The 19,279-nt window shown below is 37.3% G+C and overlaps 1 protein-coding gene across 10 annotated transcripts in view; it reads right to left on the bottom strand.

The window, feature by feature from the left end:
* IPO11 (importin 11) overlaps positions 1–19,279 on the bottom strand; it is a 208,025-nt gene that overhangs the window by 149,489 nt on the left and 39,257 nt on the right. For 8 of the 10 annotated variants that reach the window (XR_010413081.1, XR_010413079.1, XR_010413082.1 and 5 more), the window contains exons 4-7: positions 14,716–14,788; positions 13,485–13,688; positions 4,101–4,163; positions 2,463–2,595 (exon numbers count right to left, since the gene is read on the bottom strand). Coding sequence is in view for 6 of the 10 variants with exons in the window: in XM_064596162.1 (XP_064452232.1) it covers positions 2,463–2,595; positions 4,101–4,163; positions 13,485–13,688; positions 14,716–14,788 (473 nt within the window). In the remaining 4 variants the exon portion in view is untranslated. Of the gene's footprint in view, positions 1–2,462; positions 2,596–3,920; positions 4,042–4,100; positions 4,164–13,484; positions 13,689–14,715; positions 14,789–19,279 lie in introns of all 10 variants that reach the window. The other 2 variants (XM_064596164.1, XM_064596160.1) reach the window with 2 other exon arrangements.

Raw genomic sequence — 19,279 nt, 5'->3', positions numbered from 1 at the left:
TCTTAACTACTTATGTTTCTAAAACTATATTGCAAAACTTAATTGCTATAACTGTTAGTACTTCTCACTAGCAATAACCCCTATAAGTTGAAACTGAGAAAGTTATCTCTCTATTCCATAACCATGAAATTATGTCTCAGCAGTGACCAAAGAACTTCATTTAGTTTTAGACTACATTAATGAAAATATAGTATCTCCTATAAAGGATATAAAAGCTGAACTATTTCCAAATCTGAAATAGACTACAGCGCTCAAGTATAAACAAACATCACATTTTATGAGTAACTGGTGTACACAGGGAGACAAGCAGGATAAACGACTGGAAGTCAGATCTATATTTAAATCCCAGCTCCGATGTTTACAGCTGTATTATTTTGGACAACTTTTCTAGATCTCACATTCTTTGTCTGTAAACTGTGTTAGTAAGTCCTACCTCATAAGGTTATTAAAGGATTCAATAGAATAATATATGTAAAACAGCACAAATCAGAAACACAAAGATGGCAGCAACAGAGACTACAAAATTCAAAGTCACATCACTTTAAGAAAATGTTACAGATAGCACTGCTACCTCTGTAACTGAGAGTTAGGGTTCATGACGTGAAGCTCAAAGGCAGTATACTAAAAACAGGTTTAGAAGGGGGTAATGGTGGAAAAAAAAAAAGTTCAGAACGCAACTGTCCACAAAACTATCAGTTTCAAACTACAATTATATGCAACTCAAAAGTTACTCATCATCATAGGAGAAAACAGGATTCAAACTGAGTCCCTTATTCTGGATTCATTCATTCCCACAAAAGTACTTGCTCCACATTACCTGGGACAGTCCTTTCTTTCCCCCTTCATCACTTGGTTAACGTCTACTTACCCTACGATGATTCTGGTTCAAACATCACTTTCTCAGGAAGTCCTTTCTGACCGCATTGTCAGTTACCATAATATTGTAAGACCACTGTCACGTGTCATTTTACATATATTTGTGTAACCATTTTATTATGTCTATCTAGTGTCAAACACCTAACCACAAATTTATTGAAATAATGATTATATATATGCATGTCTAAGTGCACACAGGTATAGACTCAGATTACATATAACAAAAACTGTAGTCTTAAGTTTTGCTCAAGTCATAGAAATTTACAGCTGGGCAGAACAAATACTTTAAAAGGAAATGCTATGGGATTTTTCCAGGTCAAGATATCTTAGAAATGCTACGGTGTACCTAAGACCCTGAGACAAGGAAGTACTGGAAAGCTAAAATCAGGCTAATGTAGATTAGTGCTGCATCCTTTTTGTCAGAGTTACTCTTTGAAATCAGTAAGGTAAGAAAACCACAATTAAAAGCACTAGTGAAAATTCCTTAATCATTAAATACAGAACTTACACAAGTCTTGTACACATAACCTTATACCAGTTTCTGGATAAATGTTTATCTCTAAATCCTTTTAAATTTCGTCCTCAAGGATGTTGACAAAACCATCTCCACTCACTTATATAACCAACCACCTGTATAATGAATTTTACTTGTCAGCAGTCCCTTAAATTCATTCACGCTTTTGTCTCCAAGGTTCACCAAAATGTGCTGACAGTTTGAAGTCTGTGCATCCACTGTCTGATCAATGGTAAGTGATGCACGAGAGCAGTGCCAAGAGTGTACAGCAGTATCCTACGGTACGAAGAGGAGTATGACAAAAGGGCTTATAAGTAAAGCCAAAGGATGCAAAACGAGCCACAGAAAGAGCACTAAAGGCTGCCTGAGCTCAAACTAAGAAATACAAACTAATAAAAAGCCTAGGCACCAGAAGAGGAGAAAGATTGGAAGAAAAAGAGAATGAGCCAAGCATGAGTGTTCTGTAAAGGAAAGGAATCTCAGAATATATTTGTCAAGGTAACCAGCTCGGGGAAGATAAAATAGAAATTTATGCCAAGGGATCCCTACAAGCAAAGCACAGGAAAACACAGGCTAAGATGGCATGCCATCAAGCACCTTCTAAAATCCAAGTGAGCCTGACGTACAAACAAGACAGACAGAAGCTGAGTTCTCATGGAAAACAGACCTGGGAGACAGAGCTCAACGAACACTTGAGGACTGAAGTTTAGTGAAGTTAGCACAGCAATGATAAGGGCAGGAGCCCAGAAAGGGAAGTGTAAAGTAGAAGCAAAAAAAAAAAAAAAAAAAAAAAAGGCAGAAATATTTGAAAGGAACATATTCAGAGCCCCGAGACCCCAGAAATGTGACTATAACATAAAACTATCCCACACTTTTATCCCACAAATTCCTTGAGGAAAGGCTGTTCTCACTAACGAAAAACCAACCACAAATAAGGCCTTGTATGTGAGGGAGAGACTAACCACATACTCTCCCAGGGCAAGTGAGAGCAGATAATCCATCAGAGGAACTATCTGTTGATTCTTCTGAGGTATGTCATTTCCAAAAATGAACATACCAAGTTTAATAGTACCTTTCAATGACAGCAGAGTTCGTTCTAGTGAACTTAGAACTGCAGCTTCACCGCCAGAAGAAACGTGTTGAAGGAATGTGTCTGTATGGTGATTCCACAGAGAGCAGGCAAAATTATAAATTCCAGATGCTAACTGCAAAGAAATATCAACAAATTTGTTCATAAAAAACACAGATTTCAGTAATCAATGAGATCTACAGAGTAATACATTTCAACTTTTAGGTCCGTTTTTAATTACAGTTTTAATGTCATTTTCAATGAGATGTGAAATAGTTAAGTCATTTATCACGTTTCAAACTTTTTAAGACAGAACGTACAGTATCAAGGACCGTTTCTGCTGCTGCTGTGAACACACATATACACACCTGAAATACTCGTTTTTCTTGAAACAGTACTTAGTCTAATGCCTGCACTGCAGTCTGACATTTTCTATTATAGCTTTTTTCTCCCACTAATATGCTGCAACATTCAGCTTTTAAAACAGTGACAGACTGTCATTGAGTATAACATATAAAATAGTATACTAAGGGGCGCCTGGGTGGCCCAGTTGTTAAGCGTCTGCCTTCGGCTCAGGTCATGGTCCCAGGGTCCTGGGATCGAGCCCCGCATCGGGCTCCCTGCTCAGCGGGAAGCCTGCTTCTCCCTCTCCCACTCCCCCTGCTTGTGTGCCCTCTCTCGCTGTCTCTCTGTCAAAAAATAAATAAAAATCTTAAAAATAATAATAATAATAATAATAATATACTACTACAAAAGAATCAAATTTCTGTGTTCTGCCGGTTCTACCCATTATGGTTTTAAGGCATTTAATGCAGGAACATACAAACCACAATGCTTGTCAGGCTGATTTCCTAATAGGTACTGATATTTACAAACCTCACTTTCACACTGGGATGCAGTTGGCCTCTGCCACCCAGGTTGAGGCAGAACCATTTCCAGGGGTATCTTCAGCTTTTTATGTTTGTTTTTCCAGAAGGTCTAAGAGCAATCCAGCTGAGTCTACATGGCCATTCAATTTAAATAAAAATGATATGAAAGTACACATTAGGGCGCCTGGGTGGCTCAGTTGGTTAAGCGACTGCCTTCGGCTCAGGTCATGATCCTGGAGTCCCTGGATGGAGTCCCGCATCGGGCTCTCTGCTCGGCAGGGAGCCTGCTTCTCCCTCTGACCCTCCCCCCTCTCATGTGCTCTCTCTCTCTCTCTCTCATTCTCTCTGTCTCAAATAAATAAATAAAATCTTTAAAAAAAAAAGTACACATGAATGACTAGTTATCATTAGCATACTCTAGAATACTTTTTCTTACTCCAGATAAGAGTATATCATCTTCACTAAACACTGGATTTATAGTAATTTCAGGCATCAGAAACCAGTCAGAAATGCAATCCTATAAATAAAACTTCTATGAAAAAAATCCCATTTCTATTATTTTAATTCAATAATTTTAATGGTCTATGCTTACAGGTGTAGGAAAAGAGCTTTGCCAAATCCCCCTGGTGACTTTGCATGTATCTACATAGGCCACAAAGGCAAAGACTTGAACACAACTAATAGGAGTATCAGCAGAACATATTACAATCCTCCTGGAAAACAAGAAATGGAAAGCTTGTAAGGAACTTCTACAAGACCATCTCCTGCTCACCTCCTCACTTCCTGGGTTCTGATGAGATATAAAGTTCTCTGACCCACCCCCTTCAAAATAGAGCTGCAGAAAAAAAAAAAAAAAAACCACTTAGTTACGGGCTAGAAGAGGCTCCTTAGCAATGGGGCATCCCACAATTTGTACCTGAGTCATTCAGCCCATACTGCCTTGGTCATTCTTTTTGGTATGTGGAACAAAAATCACAGGGAGTTGGTACCAATGTGTCTAATTTCTTTTCTCTGTCCAAAATAAATAATAAACTGTCGAAATCTAAAAGGCCTTCTGTATTCACTAACTGATCAGAGCTTTGGCTCTCCCTTATTTTGTGCATATGCTTAAAACAGGTATAATGACTACTTAATAAATAAATTCAGCATATTCTCAAATACACATGGAATATATTAGAAAGTAAAATCAAATTATATTATTTAATCTTAATGTTTCATGATAGTCAAAATACAGTAGTGATAATTAGCTCAATACCTTATTACAGCAAGCAGCAATATCATAAAAAGTTAAGGGTCTAAAATTGGTATCATCCTAGGGAACAATACTGTAACAGAGAAGCAAATATTCATTCTAATCAGAAGGGATATAATCTGAAGAAAAAAAAAAAACACTTTAAAAAATGTGTAAGCTTTACTTAGGACTATAGTGAACTTCAATATTTTTCTTAGTAAATCAAGTCCTTTCTGAGACTATGAGGCTAAAATATACATCTAGAATTGGAAAAATTCATCAACTTAATTTTTATTACACTTACTGGTAAATGTAAGTTAGAGCATCCTATACTTTTCCAAACATGTAAATCATCAAACTTTTGTCTGCCAGAATAAAGTGAAAGAGCAAGTCCCATTCATTAATCCTAAAAGTCCTAAGAGTCACAGTGCCTTTCATCTAATTCTCAATGCACTCCTCTAGCATTGCATGCCATACACAATAAAGAAAACAACAGTAACCATTCCCTAGTTCCTTAATTAAAAAGTAAGATTAAGCTTGAGAAAAAAAGTTGACCAAATGGAATCTGACACCAGCTGAAGAAAAAAACTTGTAAGGGATAATCTACCATCCTAAATCACCAGCATAACATAACTGAACTCAGGAGGTTCACCGAATACAACACAACCCAAGAAAGTAATGAAAGAGATTTAGAGGCAGGGAAGAAGTAGTAATGATACATAAGACCTAAAAGCAACGTTTTAAACTAAAGTATAATTTCTATTGCAGCAAATATTTCAACAAAATAAACTGAAGTCTATAGCCCTGGCCATAATTTTTAGACCCATTTTATACATACACATTAAATAAAATCTAAGGGGAGACATACCCCAATTTCAAATAAGAACAGAAAACCATTATACTCTAAAGCAGTCTCTTGCTTACAACTTACTTTCTAGCCCTCCTTCACATCTCCTTCTTAAAACTATTTGTTTCAGGGGCACCTGGGTGGCTGAGTCAGTTAAGCATCTGCCTTCGGCTCAAGTCATGACCCCGGGGTCCTGAGATGGAGCCCCACAATCAGACTCCCTGCTCACTTGAGGTGTCGAAAGGTTAAGTAACTTGCCCAAGAGCAAAGAGTGTAATTAGCAAGAGAAAGAGACAGGACTGAAACCAAGGAAGGTGCTCAGAGCTTACATTTTTAACCTCTATGTTCTAATGCCTCTTAATATAGTATGTAGCAATTAACTACATAGTAATTTGGTAAAAGAAACAAACATTAGTTGTATAAATTCTGTTAAAACTTTTTAATACCAAAATACAAATACTAAGTAGATACTACCCTATACATTCAGAATCAATATAGCAAATCCTGTTCTCCAAAAGTTATGTAACAATTCAATAATGGTAGAATTTTCTTTTCCATAACAATAAAAAGGAAAACTGCCCCACACTCACCAAGATCAATACTGCTGCTAATATGGATGCAATAAACTGTTTGAATGAGAATCTCACCTAACAAATTCTTCCGTTAAGTCTCAACCCTCCTTTGTACAACACTCAACAGAAAAACATGAACTTCTGTTCTATTATTTACATGGAGTACCTATGCAAGACAGCTAATATAAATTGAACATTGTTCATATATAAATATACAATCTTTGTATGTATATAAAATTTGGAGCAAGTCCCATTCATTAATCCTAACAGTCACAGTGCCTTTCATCTAATTCTCAATGCACTCCTCTAGCACTGCATGCCAGATGCAATAAAGAAAACAACAGTAACCATTCCCTAGTTCCTTAATTAAAAAGTAAGATTAAGCTTGAGAAAAAAAGTTGACCAAATGGAATCTGACACCAGCTGAAGAAAAAAACTTGTAAGGGATAATCTACCATCCTAAATCACCAGCATAACATAACTGAACTCAGGAGGTTCACCGCTAGGGGTGCATCAAATACAACACAACCCAAGAAAGTATTGAAAGCAAAGAACTTTGTATTATTTGCTACAAATAAGGAGACAAGGAGATAGCTCTCAAAGCACTCTCTCTCAGTGAGGTTAGTACAGGAAACCTTTATTCAGTGTATCAGGGGGCAGGAGCAGGGAGCTCACATAAGCACTCTGGTTCAACTGTGCTTGCCTAGCATGTCAACATGCTTCCTAGTGCACACGTCCTATGTATGAAAACTCTGCCCACAGGAGGAGACCTCAGAGTTATAATGAACTAAAGGTAACTTCAGGACAACTCAGGGGGGCTTCTGCACAGGTCCTCACTTCTAATCCAGCTCAAACTGGCTCATGTAGGGGCTAACAAGGGAGATACACCTAGTAAGGGGCTCTCAAGTGAAACACGTAGTTGGTCCTCTCCTTGGCCAGAACTGTTGGTTTTGCAAGACAAAACACATTCCTTCCCGCTTTTGTCCCTTCCCCTCCTTCCTTCTGCTGAGAGTTTTCGACTGCCTTATTTGAGACCTCTTCTGTGAGTAACTTCCTGCTGCATTCTACCTAACAAAAAAAATGTCAGATTTATTTTCAAGGTATTTTACAATAACATTAGCAAAATGGCAAAACTACGTTGTTATAATTTTTTCAGGCACTATTTCTGTTACCAGGAGAATAACCCTTCAGAGTTCCACCACCTGCATATGCACAATGTAAATTATAGTACATATACCCAACATAAAATCCTCCCCACTGACTCCCAACACAAAAAACAAAATAAACAAAATATACCACAGAACATCTGTGAACACTGTACCAAAGGTTCTTACTGTCACAAAAGTGAAGAAAAGGAAGTTTTTCATTATGGTGGAATCAAAGTCATTGTAGTAAAATTCCATTTTGCTCCATAAAATCGTCCTCTTTTCCATTTATCATTTCACTCTAAAACATGTTTAAGAAAGTCCCATAATTCAGATAATCAAAGGTTCTCTCCATTCTACCTTAAGCAACTTTCAGCAATTTTTGAAATTTTCATCCCCATTTCTTAAAAAAAAATGCCATAACAGTTACAGACATTAAGGGCAAAGTTAGATCTTTATTAATTCTTCCTGCTTGCTAGCCCTGAAAATTAATAGTATGAAAGCACCACTTTAATTAGTCCTATAAATATGAAAAGCACCTAAGTAGCATGGCAAATGGCAGGTATTGCTGAATGAAGGCATACAGCATTTGAGGCAAAAATCAAGAAAGAATCAGCAGTATTGCCAGAAGAAATTTTTAATTGACATTCTCCTTGGTCTCGTATTCAGTTCTGGAGCTAAGCACCTAGTTGAGGACATTAAAGCTCTAATTCAAGTTCTTTTTAGCTAGCCTACAAACGAAAGGCCTCTACCCAAACAGAGATGGTTAGAATGAAGAATAAGCAATGGCGCTACCCTTTCAGCCCAACGGTAAAAGGAGAAAGACAAGAGAATGAAGGAAGAAACCACAGGAATTTGGGAAGAAGCTCAGCTGGAAAAGGGAAAATAATGAAGCTCAGTTTCATTATTTAATGAAGCAAGTACACGAAATAAAAATATTTCTTCTACATTTTCCTCTCAAAAACGTGGAGGGAAAAGGAAGACAATTCAGTGAGACAATATGAAAATAAGCTATTTGATGAAACACATTAGGTACTGGTTCACAAAAACCACAAATACTTGCATTTTATTTTTCTAAACCAGAAGAAACACTGCCACCCACTGACTGCTGAGTGATTTTAACCGATAAGTGCAAAGACTTCACTCCCTGATTGTCAAAAAGGAACCATTACGGGAAGTTTTATTTCTCATAGCATTTAAAATATCCTTACACTTTTTTAGCTTCCATATCATGGTTCTCACAATTTTCTCCTAAGAAACAAACTGAGAAAGTTTTAAATCAAAGTCTTGTAATTCATCACTAACAGTGGGACACAAAATATTACCCATAATCTATAGCTGTCAAACCTGCCTGACCTCAAGCTCATCAACAAGACACATAACCAAGAGATGTAGAACGTACAAAATCCTGTAAGACTGGTCAGCCAATTCTTTCACCAAGTGGCATTAAAAAAAAAAAAAGGAAGGAAATGAATACTATTCTAAAGACACTTAAAAGACTTGACCAAACATACCCACCTTATTCATTTTTCTGGCTCAAACCACTTGTTAAAATATATTTGAGAATAATGTAGAAAATCTGCTAAAAGTATTAAATGGTACTAAATCACTATTTTTATTTTTCTTAGGTTTGATAAAAGTTAAAAAATTATAAACAAAATTAGTATCCTTTTACAGATGAATACTCAAGTATTTAGTGATAAAATATCATTAAATCTTTAAACTGCTTTAAAACACCTTAGGAAAAAAAGTGAAAAAACAAAAACAGCAAAATGTTAACTGCTAAATCTAAGTGACGGATATATGGCAGTTTATATTTTTCATTTGCATTCTATGTTTTAAAATTTTTAAAACAAGGACAGGGGAGGGTATGTACTATGGTGAGCACTGTGAACTGTGTAAGACTCATGAATCACAGACCTGTACCCCTGATACAAATAATACATTATATGTTAATTTAAAAATTTAAAAAAATAGATACAAAAAAGAAAAAAAAATTTAAACCAGAAAAAAAATTTAAAAGTAAGATTTAAAAAACGCCTGTATGTTATTAATAACAAAAAGGTAGTTACTTTGGTAGTAATCAGTTTTTGCTTTAATACAAAGCTTAAATATATATTTGTTTCCATTGAACCATATATATATCAAATTGCCAAAATGTCTCAGGACAGAAGCTCTGGTGGGTATAAGATCTATCTCAAAAACAATTTCCAATCAAACTGCCAAAGTCTCTCAACTGATATTTATTTATTTTCACTGAAGGACATTCCTAAAGACTGGTAGCATCTGTTACCTACATATCTTTTAGTAAACCCTCGTTTTCATTTTGTTCTCAAACCTGCCACTGGTACAGCTCAGGCCCAGGAGGGACACTGTGGCCCATGTTACAGATCCCTAAAGTCCTCTAATCCTTGCACAGCCACAGACCTGTGTTCTGCCTCTGGTGCCTAAATGATGCTCTCATGTATCCAAAGAATCACAATTCATGAAGGGGAAGGAAAAGGTCAAACTACCCTCCTCCCCACTTGGGACCTTATCTTTGTTCACAGCTGTGTCTCAGGCATCCAATACAGTGACTGGCAGAATAGGAACCCAGTATTTGTCATGTGGATAGAACAAACAGTACTCCTTCATGAGCAACTTACAGAGATTTTAGTGATACATTTTTTGAGTTTTTATTCTTTTTCCAAGTCCCTTTTCCTAGGACCCAAGTAACAGTCTGTATACTATAGAAAAGACAAGCACCATGCTATACTAAAAATCTCTTCTGCTCAGTGCACAGCTTTTTTTTTTTTTTCCTCCTGGCTCAAGCTAGTCCCAATGAGTCTCTCTCCTCCCTTAAAAGTTCCCACCAAAAGGTTCTTCTTCCCCTCCTATTAATATAAGCCTAGACACACACATACAAGCTCAAATCCCCACAGAGGCTCACAGCAGAAATGACCCTTTGTAAAATCTGAAGCCATTCTTTAAAAAATGTGTTTTTAAAAGCCAATATAAAATTTGGCAGAGCAAGAGACAAGATCTAGGATCAACATGCATTTAGTGAGGCAATTAGAATCACCCAAACAAAACTGAAAACAAACTATTTCACCTATTTAATGATTTGCTTAGAAACACACATTTATGGGGTGCCTGGGTGCCTTGAGTCGGTTAAGTGTCTACCTTTGGCTGAGGTCATCCCATGGATCCTGGAATCGAGCCCCATGTTGGGCTCCCTGCTCAGAAGGGAGTCCACTTGTCCCTCTCCTCCTCTCCCTCTGCCCCTCCGCCTCCCCCCACCCCAGCTCATGCTCTCTCTCTCATTTGCACTCTCTCTCTCATTCACACTCTCTCTCTCAAATAAATAAAATCTTTAAAACAAAACAAAATACACATTTATGTTTTAAGTAAATTTCACTACAATATAATATCCTGAAGGCTAGAGTTATACCATGTAAGTGGCACCTTGGTATACTCACATTTACCATTCACAATTTCAACTATTTGGAAATTTTCCCTAGGGATATCATGAAGTTAGAGGTTTCTAAAGACTAAGTGTGAAAGTCTCTGCTATAAGGCTGAGTGATCTTAGCACTAACCAATCCATCTCAAAGTAGCTATGTGGTTTCCATTTTGTTAGCTCATTTAGAAAACACACTAACTCATCAGGAAGACTATTCTGAAGTGTGACTGACCTTTGAACAACACAAGGGTTAGGGGCAATCCCCACCTCCACACGCAGTTGAAAATCTGTGAATAACGTTGGACTCCCTCAAAACCTAACTATGAATAGCCTATCGTTGACCGGAAGCCTTCCTGGTAACATAAACAGTCGATTAACACACATATTTTGTACATCATATATATTACATACTGTACTCTTACAATAAAGTTAGAAAAAAGAGAACGTTACTATGAAAATAATACAAAAAATATATTTACAGAACTGTACTGTAAAAAAAATCCTGTGTATAAGTGGACCTGCACAGTTCAAACCTATGCTGTTTGAGGGTCTTGTAATGCGGTTTCACCTTGCTTCAGTTCCTTTTACCCCTATCACGCAAACAATACACACACTGTTCAGTGGGAATTTATTCATCATCAACCGTTCAGTTTTTAAAATTTCTAAGTTTTAGCCTTAACAGTTAACATCACTTAGCCTTTAACAAACAGTTAACATCAATATTTTTATATTCAGGTTTCTATGAAAAGCATAGTTTTATAAAAAAAAAAAAAAATCCGTTTTTTTTTAAAGATTTTTATTTATTTATTGAGAAAGATAGTGATAGAGAGCATGGGGGGGGGGAGGGTCAGAGGGAGAAGCAGGCTCCTCGCTGAGCAGGGAGCCCGATGCGGGACTCGATCCCGGGACTCCAGGATCATGACCTGAGCTGAAGGCAGTCGCTTAACCAACTGAGCCACCCCTCAAAAGAACATAATTTATTTTAATGTGAAAGAAAAAGAGGATATAGAAATTGTTGGGTTGCACTGAGCAGCAGGTTCTACTTTTAAGTGTACACTGCACTACTTTGCTAGAAGAACTAGCTCAACTATGGCTTTACACTTTTAGGTGGGAAACTAACTGAGTACATGAAGACCATCTTAGCATCACAGTAAAAATATTTTTAAAAGAACTTTCCTATACTTCAGATTACCAAAATAATAGGGGCTACTTTATTAACTAGCGAAACTGCTTTTTATAATCATGTCTTCCTATATATACTCCCTTCAATTCAACTACATATCTCATACCCCACTAAACCCATCAGACATGATTGTGTTCCCCTCTCTACTATGCTCCGTGTTTCCAGGTTCAGCTACTCCAATCCATATTGAAAGGTGCTAAGTTGAATTTTTTTCCAGGTATCTTAAGTTTTACGTATCCTCCCAAAATTCCTGCTCTTTTATACTACGCCACTTTGAAATCTGTAAGGTATCTAAGAACAAGTCTCCTCCACAACTTATTCATTTAACTGACAGTTACTGAGCACCACCCACTTCTCTGCATTCTTCTGTAAGACTATAACAATAAAGGCTAAAATTTCTCTCTCATGAAACTCATAGTGAAGTGGATCTCGGACAGATAAGTCAACAATTCTAAGTCAGCACTATGGAATAAACAGTATGCTCAAGATGCTAGGAAGACCTATACTTTACAGTGTACAGAGAGGAAACAGCCTCCTCATACTACAAGAAAACTGACCAAGAAAGTTGAAGGGCTCAGAAAGCTAACTCAAACAAGCTATCCAGAATACAGCCTCTGATTAGATATGATTCGTAAAGACTGCTTAGGCTAAATATAAATTATACCTAAAAACTGAAGCAACACATTAGGAGAGTACAACTTGAGAAAGCTGAACTTTGAATTCAGATTTCTGGAGAAGGGTACTCTTTCATAAAATAATTGCAACCCTCAACCTTCAAGACATTTGACTTGGGAAAAGAGCCAATATAAAAGTAAGGAGAAGAGTGTAAGATGGAGATAAAGTCAAGCAAAATCAGCAAGAAATTCACAGAAAGACCTGAAAGAATCAACAGTCCATTTCCTAAATCCTAGTTGGTTATCAAGCAAAAGCAACAAGGATTTAAAAAGCAACCTTCAACAAAAAGAATTTCTCTTACACTCAACATCCTTGGATAAACCTAATATTGGCTATTTAAACCAACTGGGTTCAAAGTAGAGAACCTAATGTGATTCTGGCTTAAGCTTTGGTATATGTAAGAGTTACCTGGAAAGCCTATTAGAAATGCAGATTCCCAAATTATATCCTCAAAGTGAGGATTACAAAGGCAAACAAGAACACTGTTAAAAATACTATGAGACTTATCAGTGTTACATGGTGCAGTCCAAAACACTAGGCTGAACAAAATGAAAATTACTACTTTAAGGTGAAAATAATCAAATACAAAAATGTCAAAGCAAGTGAATGAAAAACGCAAAGTCTTTTCAACAAATGGTGCGAAAACACCCAATAAAGGGTCTCACCCACCAGTTATGTCAGATTCCTTCCCTACATCTGCCCTACATGCATCAATTACCCAAGAATGTCAAATTTAACTTTCTATATTTCAACTCTATCCCTCATAAATGTTCTCTTTATCACAGCTTCTTTTTTCCATCTGAACCTCAAAAGCCTCAAAAGAGTCTCTGCCTTCAGACCATTCTCTACCAACCAATCCCTGCTTACTGGCAACTAAGCAATCTTATTGTATCACTATGCAGTTTAAAATCTTTCAGATGTTATCTGTTATTCTGAAGCTTTTAGGTCCACTGGAAAGAATTCATAGTCTTTGATTAAAATATTTAGAAGGGTAAAACCACAGACATTTTTATACCAGTAGCAGTTTTCATAATCAAATCTAACTATTTTAAATCACTTACATCATAAAACAATTTCCTATCAGCAGCCAGACGTTTGGAAGCCAGAGTCTTGGTAACATGATAGAAGGTAAGTAATGCTCTGTGCTGTCGAAGATCATCTTGGACTTTCACAGATTCTATAAGAGTGGGAATAAGTTCAGGCCACTGTCTAGGACAGTCCAATCGAGCAACTTTTGCAATCAGCACTGCAATCTGAGTTGCAATCTAAAGGGAAAAAAATCATCAGAAATATACATATGAAATCAAATCAGCAGATAAGGAATGCATTCACAGTTGAAAATTACCTTTTGGTTAGTTAGACATTTGACAAAAGTGAATAAAATTTCACTGAAAACTGCTTACTGAAGAGTGATTCACAAAGTATGGTCTATGAATCCTCCGAAGAGAGGATGGGTCTAAGAACTTTCCAGGGGTCTATGAGATCCTCCCTTTCTCTCACTCATCAGTGAAGCTAGATTTTCTTCATGTAACTTCTCCCAAAATAATACATTCCAACAGAGTAACTGAAGAAGCAGATATGAAAATCTAGATGTCTTCTTTTAAATACCCAGACACCATGGCTATATGCAAAAAAACACAACGCTACTCTTCTCACTAAATATTTGGGTAAAGAGCTATGGTTCATTTTTAAAAATTCTATTATGTTAACAATCAATGGTTTTGTTATTTTCAATTAATATTTTTAAGTTTGTTTTAATTGCTAACACAGTAAATATTAAAGATATAATACTTTTTAAACAGTCAAATTAATTAAGTGTAATAATAGTATCTTGTAAAAATCTAAGATTTGTAACCGTAAGCAAAACTTACTCTTTTAAGAAAAATCGCACTCTAGAGGAAAGAAAAAAATTGAACTGTATAATCTATTATCTAACCCCCTCAGAGTACACAGTGAGAATGGAAAATGTGATGGATGAAGGAAACAGAGAAGATATCCTGTAGTTTAAAAAAAGGAGGTGGGAATAACATAAATCATTAAAATTAATTTCTAAGACTACAAATATATAGAGACTTGCTTCCAATAGTGTGTATCTTAGTGAATTTTAAAACAATAGCCAAATATAACCAAAATTCTTAACACCTCAAACTGAATCTCAGAATTTAAAAACCATAAACATCACAAATGGACATTATGAAGTATCATTTTTAATGCAAAAAACAAAATTAGTTTGGGAAAGAAGTAAAAAGTAAGGCAAAAGAAAGAATACTTGGCATTCATTTTCTCACTAACCTGGTTTACTGGTTCATTGAAGTTGGTGATTAGCCCTGCACGCAAAGTAGATTTCTCCTCCTCTGAGAGAGCACTGTAAAAAGATTTATTTATTATGCAAAAGAATGCTAACTAACAATAAACACTGGTAAACACTATTTTGAATTTTAACAATAAAAAGCTTTTCAAACGAGGGGTTCTGATTAGTTTTGGTAAACAAACAGAATTATTTCCATTACTTATAATATTGGCACATCAAGTAATTCATAAGCATAAAACTCCTTCACAACTGAATAAATATGAAGCACAAAAAAGTAAACAGTAGGAAATAAGACAAATCCAAAGTAAGAAATGTGGTATTTTGACATCTGCTCTTATTGATATAAAAATAGTTGGCCTAAAAAAAAAAATTAATCGCTGCTAAAAGAAATGTGTATGAGTAGGTATTAGTCTTCCACTGACTTCTTTTATAAAATCTGAGTGAGGTTATTCTATGGAGAATCAGGAATCAGAGGATATCTGGGATGAAAGAATTATTAGAAATCAACTAGTTTAAAAATCTAGGACCTCCAGAATAAGCAAAGCCCTGACAAGAATCTTCATTTTAGACTTCTATACTTCTGAACTGTAAGAGAAGACAATTCTATTGTTTTAAGCTACCTAGTATCTGGTAGTTAGTGATGGCAGACCTAAAAAACTAATGCAGCATCTAAAAACAATGTAGGCAGCCAGGACTTGCAAGGGGTCTTAGAAAGAAGGGAAAGGAACTGTGCTGAACCAGTACATTTCCCCTTGAGGTTATCTGCCCACAAGGAATCACGGTAAGAGCAGCAGCTACAAGACTAATAAGCAAGGAAGAGATTTCACCAGGTCTCAGGGCTGGAAAGACAAAAACTAAAGCTCAGGGCCAACAAGGCAATACTTTGGGTAAACACCCAAAGCTTGCAGCTGAAACCCCAAGAAGGCTAAAAATTGGGATTAACAGTAAACCAGAAAGAGACCACCCTCAACTAAACCAAGGTTGAAGTCATACTGTATTTGCTTGCCTGGAAGAAATTAAATTCTCTCTGGTGAAAAAAACAAAATTCCAAGCCTCTCAAATTTTCCCTAAACAATGTTTAGCACTGAGCCAAAACTTATCATGTACAATATAAACCAGGTAAAAATGATTAAAATCAAAACACGAATAGAAACAGGAGATATAAAAATTGTAGTTACCAAATCACACTTAAAAAAATTATGGTTATGGTCAAGAAAATAGGTGAAAACTATAGTATTTCACCACATAGGTGGAATTCGTTTTTTAAAAAATACCAAAGGGAAATCCCAGAACTGATTTTAAAAACGGGGGGGGGGGGGGGGGGGGGAGCAAAACAAAGGTAATGAACTTGAAGAAATGTCAGTGGAAAATCTCCAGACTAAAATATGAGAAAAAAATAGACTTCTAGGAGCACCTGGCTGGCTCGGTGAGTAGAACATCTGACTCTTCATCTCTGGGTCATGAGTTCAAGCCCCACAATGGGTGTAGAACTTACTTAAAAAAAAAAAAAAAAGGTAGAAAAAGAGAGAGAAAGGGAAAGAAAAAATGGACTTCTAGTTTCAAGGGTGTTCTAAATTGTACTAAAGGCAATTCTTTGGCAGAAGACAAATGGATCCGATCCAGATGGAAGCCCAATACCAATGAAAGAAATGAGGAACTCTAGGAAGATAAATTTAAAGAAATACTACTGCTGGGGCACCTGGGTGGCTCAGTCGTTAAGCGTCTGCCTTCGGCTCAGGTCATGATCCCGGGGTCCTGGGATTGAGCCCCGCATCGAGCCCCCTGCTCGCATCAGGCTCCCTGCTCGGCGGGAAGCCTGCTTCTCCCTCTCCCACTACCCCCCGCTTGTGTTCCCTCTCTTGCTGTGTCTCTGTCTGTCAAATAAATAAATAAAATCTTAAAAAAGAAAAAAAAAGAAATACTGCTGGTTTTTCAGGGGAAGATGGCAGAGGAGGAGGATCCTAAGCTTACCTTCCCATGCACACAACTATGTAATACCCACATCTGGGTAAGTAACACAGGACACAACCTGAAGACTGGCAGAACAGATTCCACAACTAAATGTAGAGAACAGGCAATACTCAAGAGGGTAGGAAGGGAAAAGAGATGGTTAGGAGCAAAACGGACCTGCAAGACTGTCCAAGGGAGGGAGGGATGAGACCGGTGCAGAGAGGGAAGAGAAGCAAACCCCAGGCATGGGGGACACACACAGGGAGGATCAATCCCCATAACTCTTGAAAACCAATGAGGCCTAATGACCAGTGGAACTTATCACCTGGAACATTACAAATCAGTGGACTAGGCCCTGGGAAAGCTGGGAAGGTGGGAGTCCCTGCCCTTAAAGAGAAAGCACAACAAATAGCCCTGCTGAGATACAGCACAGAAGCAGCAATTTGAAAAACATCTACAGTGCCTGGGAAAGAGATTTTTGTTTACTCATCACAAAGCCTGTGATGGAGAGGCAGGGAACTTTGGGAGACGTCTATGAAAACAAAAGAGCTGGCAGGCACCATTCCCCTCCCAACCCCAGCCTAGATAAGGAGACAAATGCTGGAACCAGTCAGCACCAACATTCCCCACCTAACCTGCTAAGAGCATGCCCCACCCTGGTATTCTCCTGAGTACCTGCCCCTCCAATATGCACTTGGCTAAAGCCCATCCAAAGCAGTGCTACAAGCCTAGCAGTGAGCAAGCAGCCCCAAATGGGCCCAGAACTACTCCAAACGGACTCCCACCATTGAAAGTGAGGGGATGGAGAAATATCTATCATACAAATGAATGTCAAAAGAAAGCCAGAGTAGCAATATTTATATCAGAAAAAATAAACTTAAAAACAAAAAATGAACCAAGAGACAAAGAGGGACACTATATAATAATAAAGGGAACAATCAAACAAGAGATATAGCTATCGCAAATATTTATGCACCCAACATACAAGCACCTAAATACATAAAACAGTTAATAACAAACATAAAGGAACTAATAGATAATAATACAATAGTAAGGGAATTTAATATCCCACTTATATCTATGGATAGATCATGTTAACAGAACATCAGCAAGGAAACAATGACTTTGAATGACACACTGGAACAGAGGGATTTAACAGACATCTTCAGAACATTCTATCCTAAAACAGAATATGGGGCGCCTGGATGGCTCAGTTGTTTAAGTGTCTGCCATCGGCCCAGGTCATGATCCCAGAGGCCTGGGATCCAGCCCTGCATCAGGCTCCCTGCTCAGCAAGGAACCTGCTTCTCCCTCTCCCTTTGCCCCTCCCCCTGCTTGTGCTCTCTCTCTCAAATAAATAAATGATCTTTAAAACAAGAGAATAGACATTCTTTTTTTTTAAGGGAGGTTGTTTGTTTTTAAAGATTTTATTTATTTATTTGACAGCGAGAGAGGGAACACAAGCAGGGGGAGTGGGAGGGGGAGAAGCAGGCTTCCTGTGGAGGCAGGGAGCCCGACATGGGGCTCGATCCCAGGACCCTGGGATCATGACCTGAGCCGAAGGCAGATGTTTAACGACTGAGCCACCCAGGTGCCCTGAGAATACACATTCTTTTCAAGTGCACACAGGACATTCTCCAGAATAGATCACATATTGGTCCACAAAACAAACCTCAACAAATACATGAAGATTGCAATCATAGCACACATATTATTTGAACATAATGATATGAAACTAGAAGTCAATCACAAGAAAAATTCTGGAAGGACCACAAATACATGGAGGTTAAATAACATGCTACTAAACAGTGAATGGCTCAACCAGGAAATAAAAGAAGAAATAAAGAAGTATGTGGAAACAAATGAAATAAAGAAAACACGTTGGTCCAAAACCTCTGGGATACAGCAAAAATGGTTTTAAGAGTGAAATTTATAGCAATTCAAAACTACCTCAAGAAGCAAGAAAAATCTCAGATAAACAACTTGACCTTAAACCTAAAAGAACTAGAAAAAGAACAAGCAAAACAAAACCAGCAGTAAAAAGGAAATGATAAAGATTAGAGCAGAAATAACTGATACAGAAACTAAAAAAGAAAAAAAAAGGGATGCCTGGGTGGCTCAGTCAGTTAAATGTCTGCCTTCAGCTCAGGTCATGATCCTAGCTAGGGTCCTGGGATTGAGTCCTGCATCGGGCTCCTTGCTCAGCAGGGAGCCTGCTTTTCCCTCTGCCTGCTCTGCCTGCCGCTCCCCCAGCTTGTGCGCACTCACTCTCTCTGACACATAAATAAAATCTTAAAAAAAAGAAAAAAAAAAAGCAATAGAACAGATCAATGAAACCAGGAGCTGGTTCTTTGAAAAAAATTAATAAAATTGATAAGCCTCTAGCCAGACTTATCAAGAGAGAAAAGGACTCAAATAAAGAAAATCACAAATGAGAGAAGAGCAATAACAATCAACCCACAGAAACACAATCATAAGAGAATATATTAAAAGTTAGATGCCCCAAAATTGGACAACATAGAAGAAATGGATAAATTCCTAGAAATACATAAAGTACCAAAACTGAAAAGGAGGAAATACAAAATTTGAACAGAC

The sequence above is a fragment of the Mirounga angustirostris genome, unplaced genomic scaffold (genome assembly GCF_029215605.1).
Source record: "Mirounga angustirostris isolate CCGP_5_RB_7025 unplaced genomic scaffold, mMirAng1.0.hap1 SCAF_7, whole genome shotgun sequence".
Lineage (NCBI taxonomy): Eukaryota > Metazoa > Chordata > Mammalia > Carnivora > Phocidae > Mirounga > Mirounga angustirostris.
Note: the sequence above shows the minus strand (reverse complement) of the source record. Positions and strands in the feature narration are given on the sequence as shown.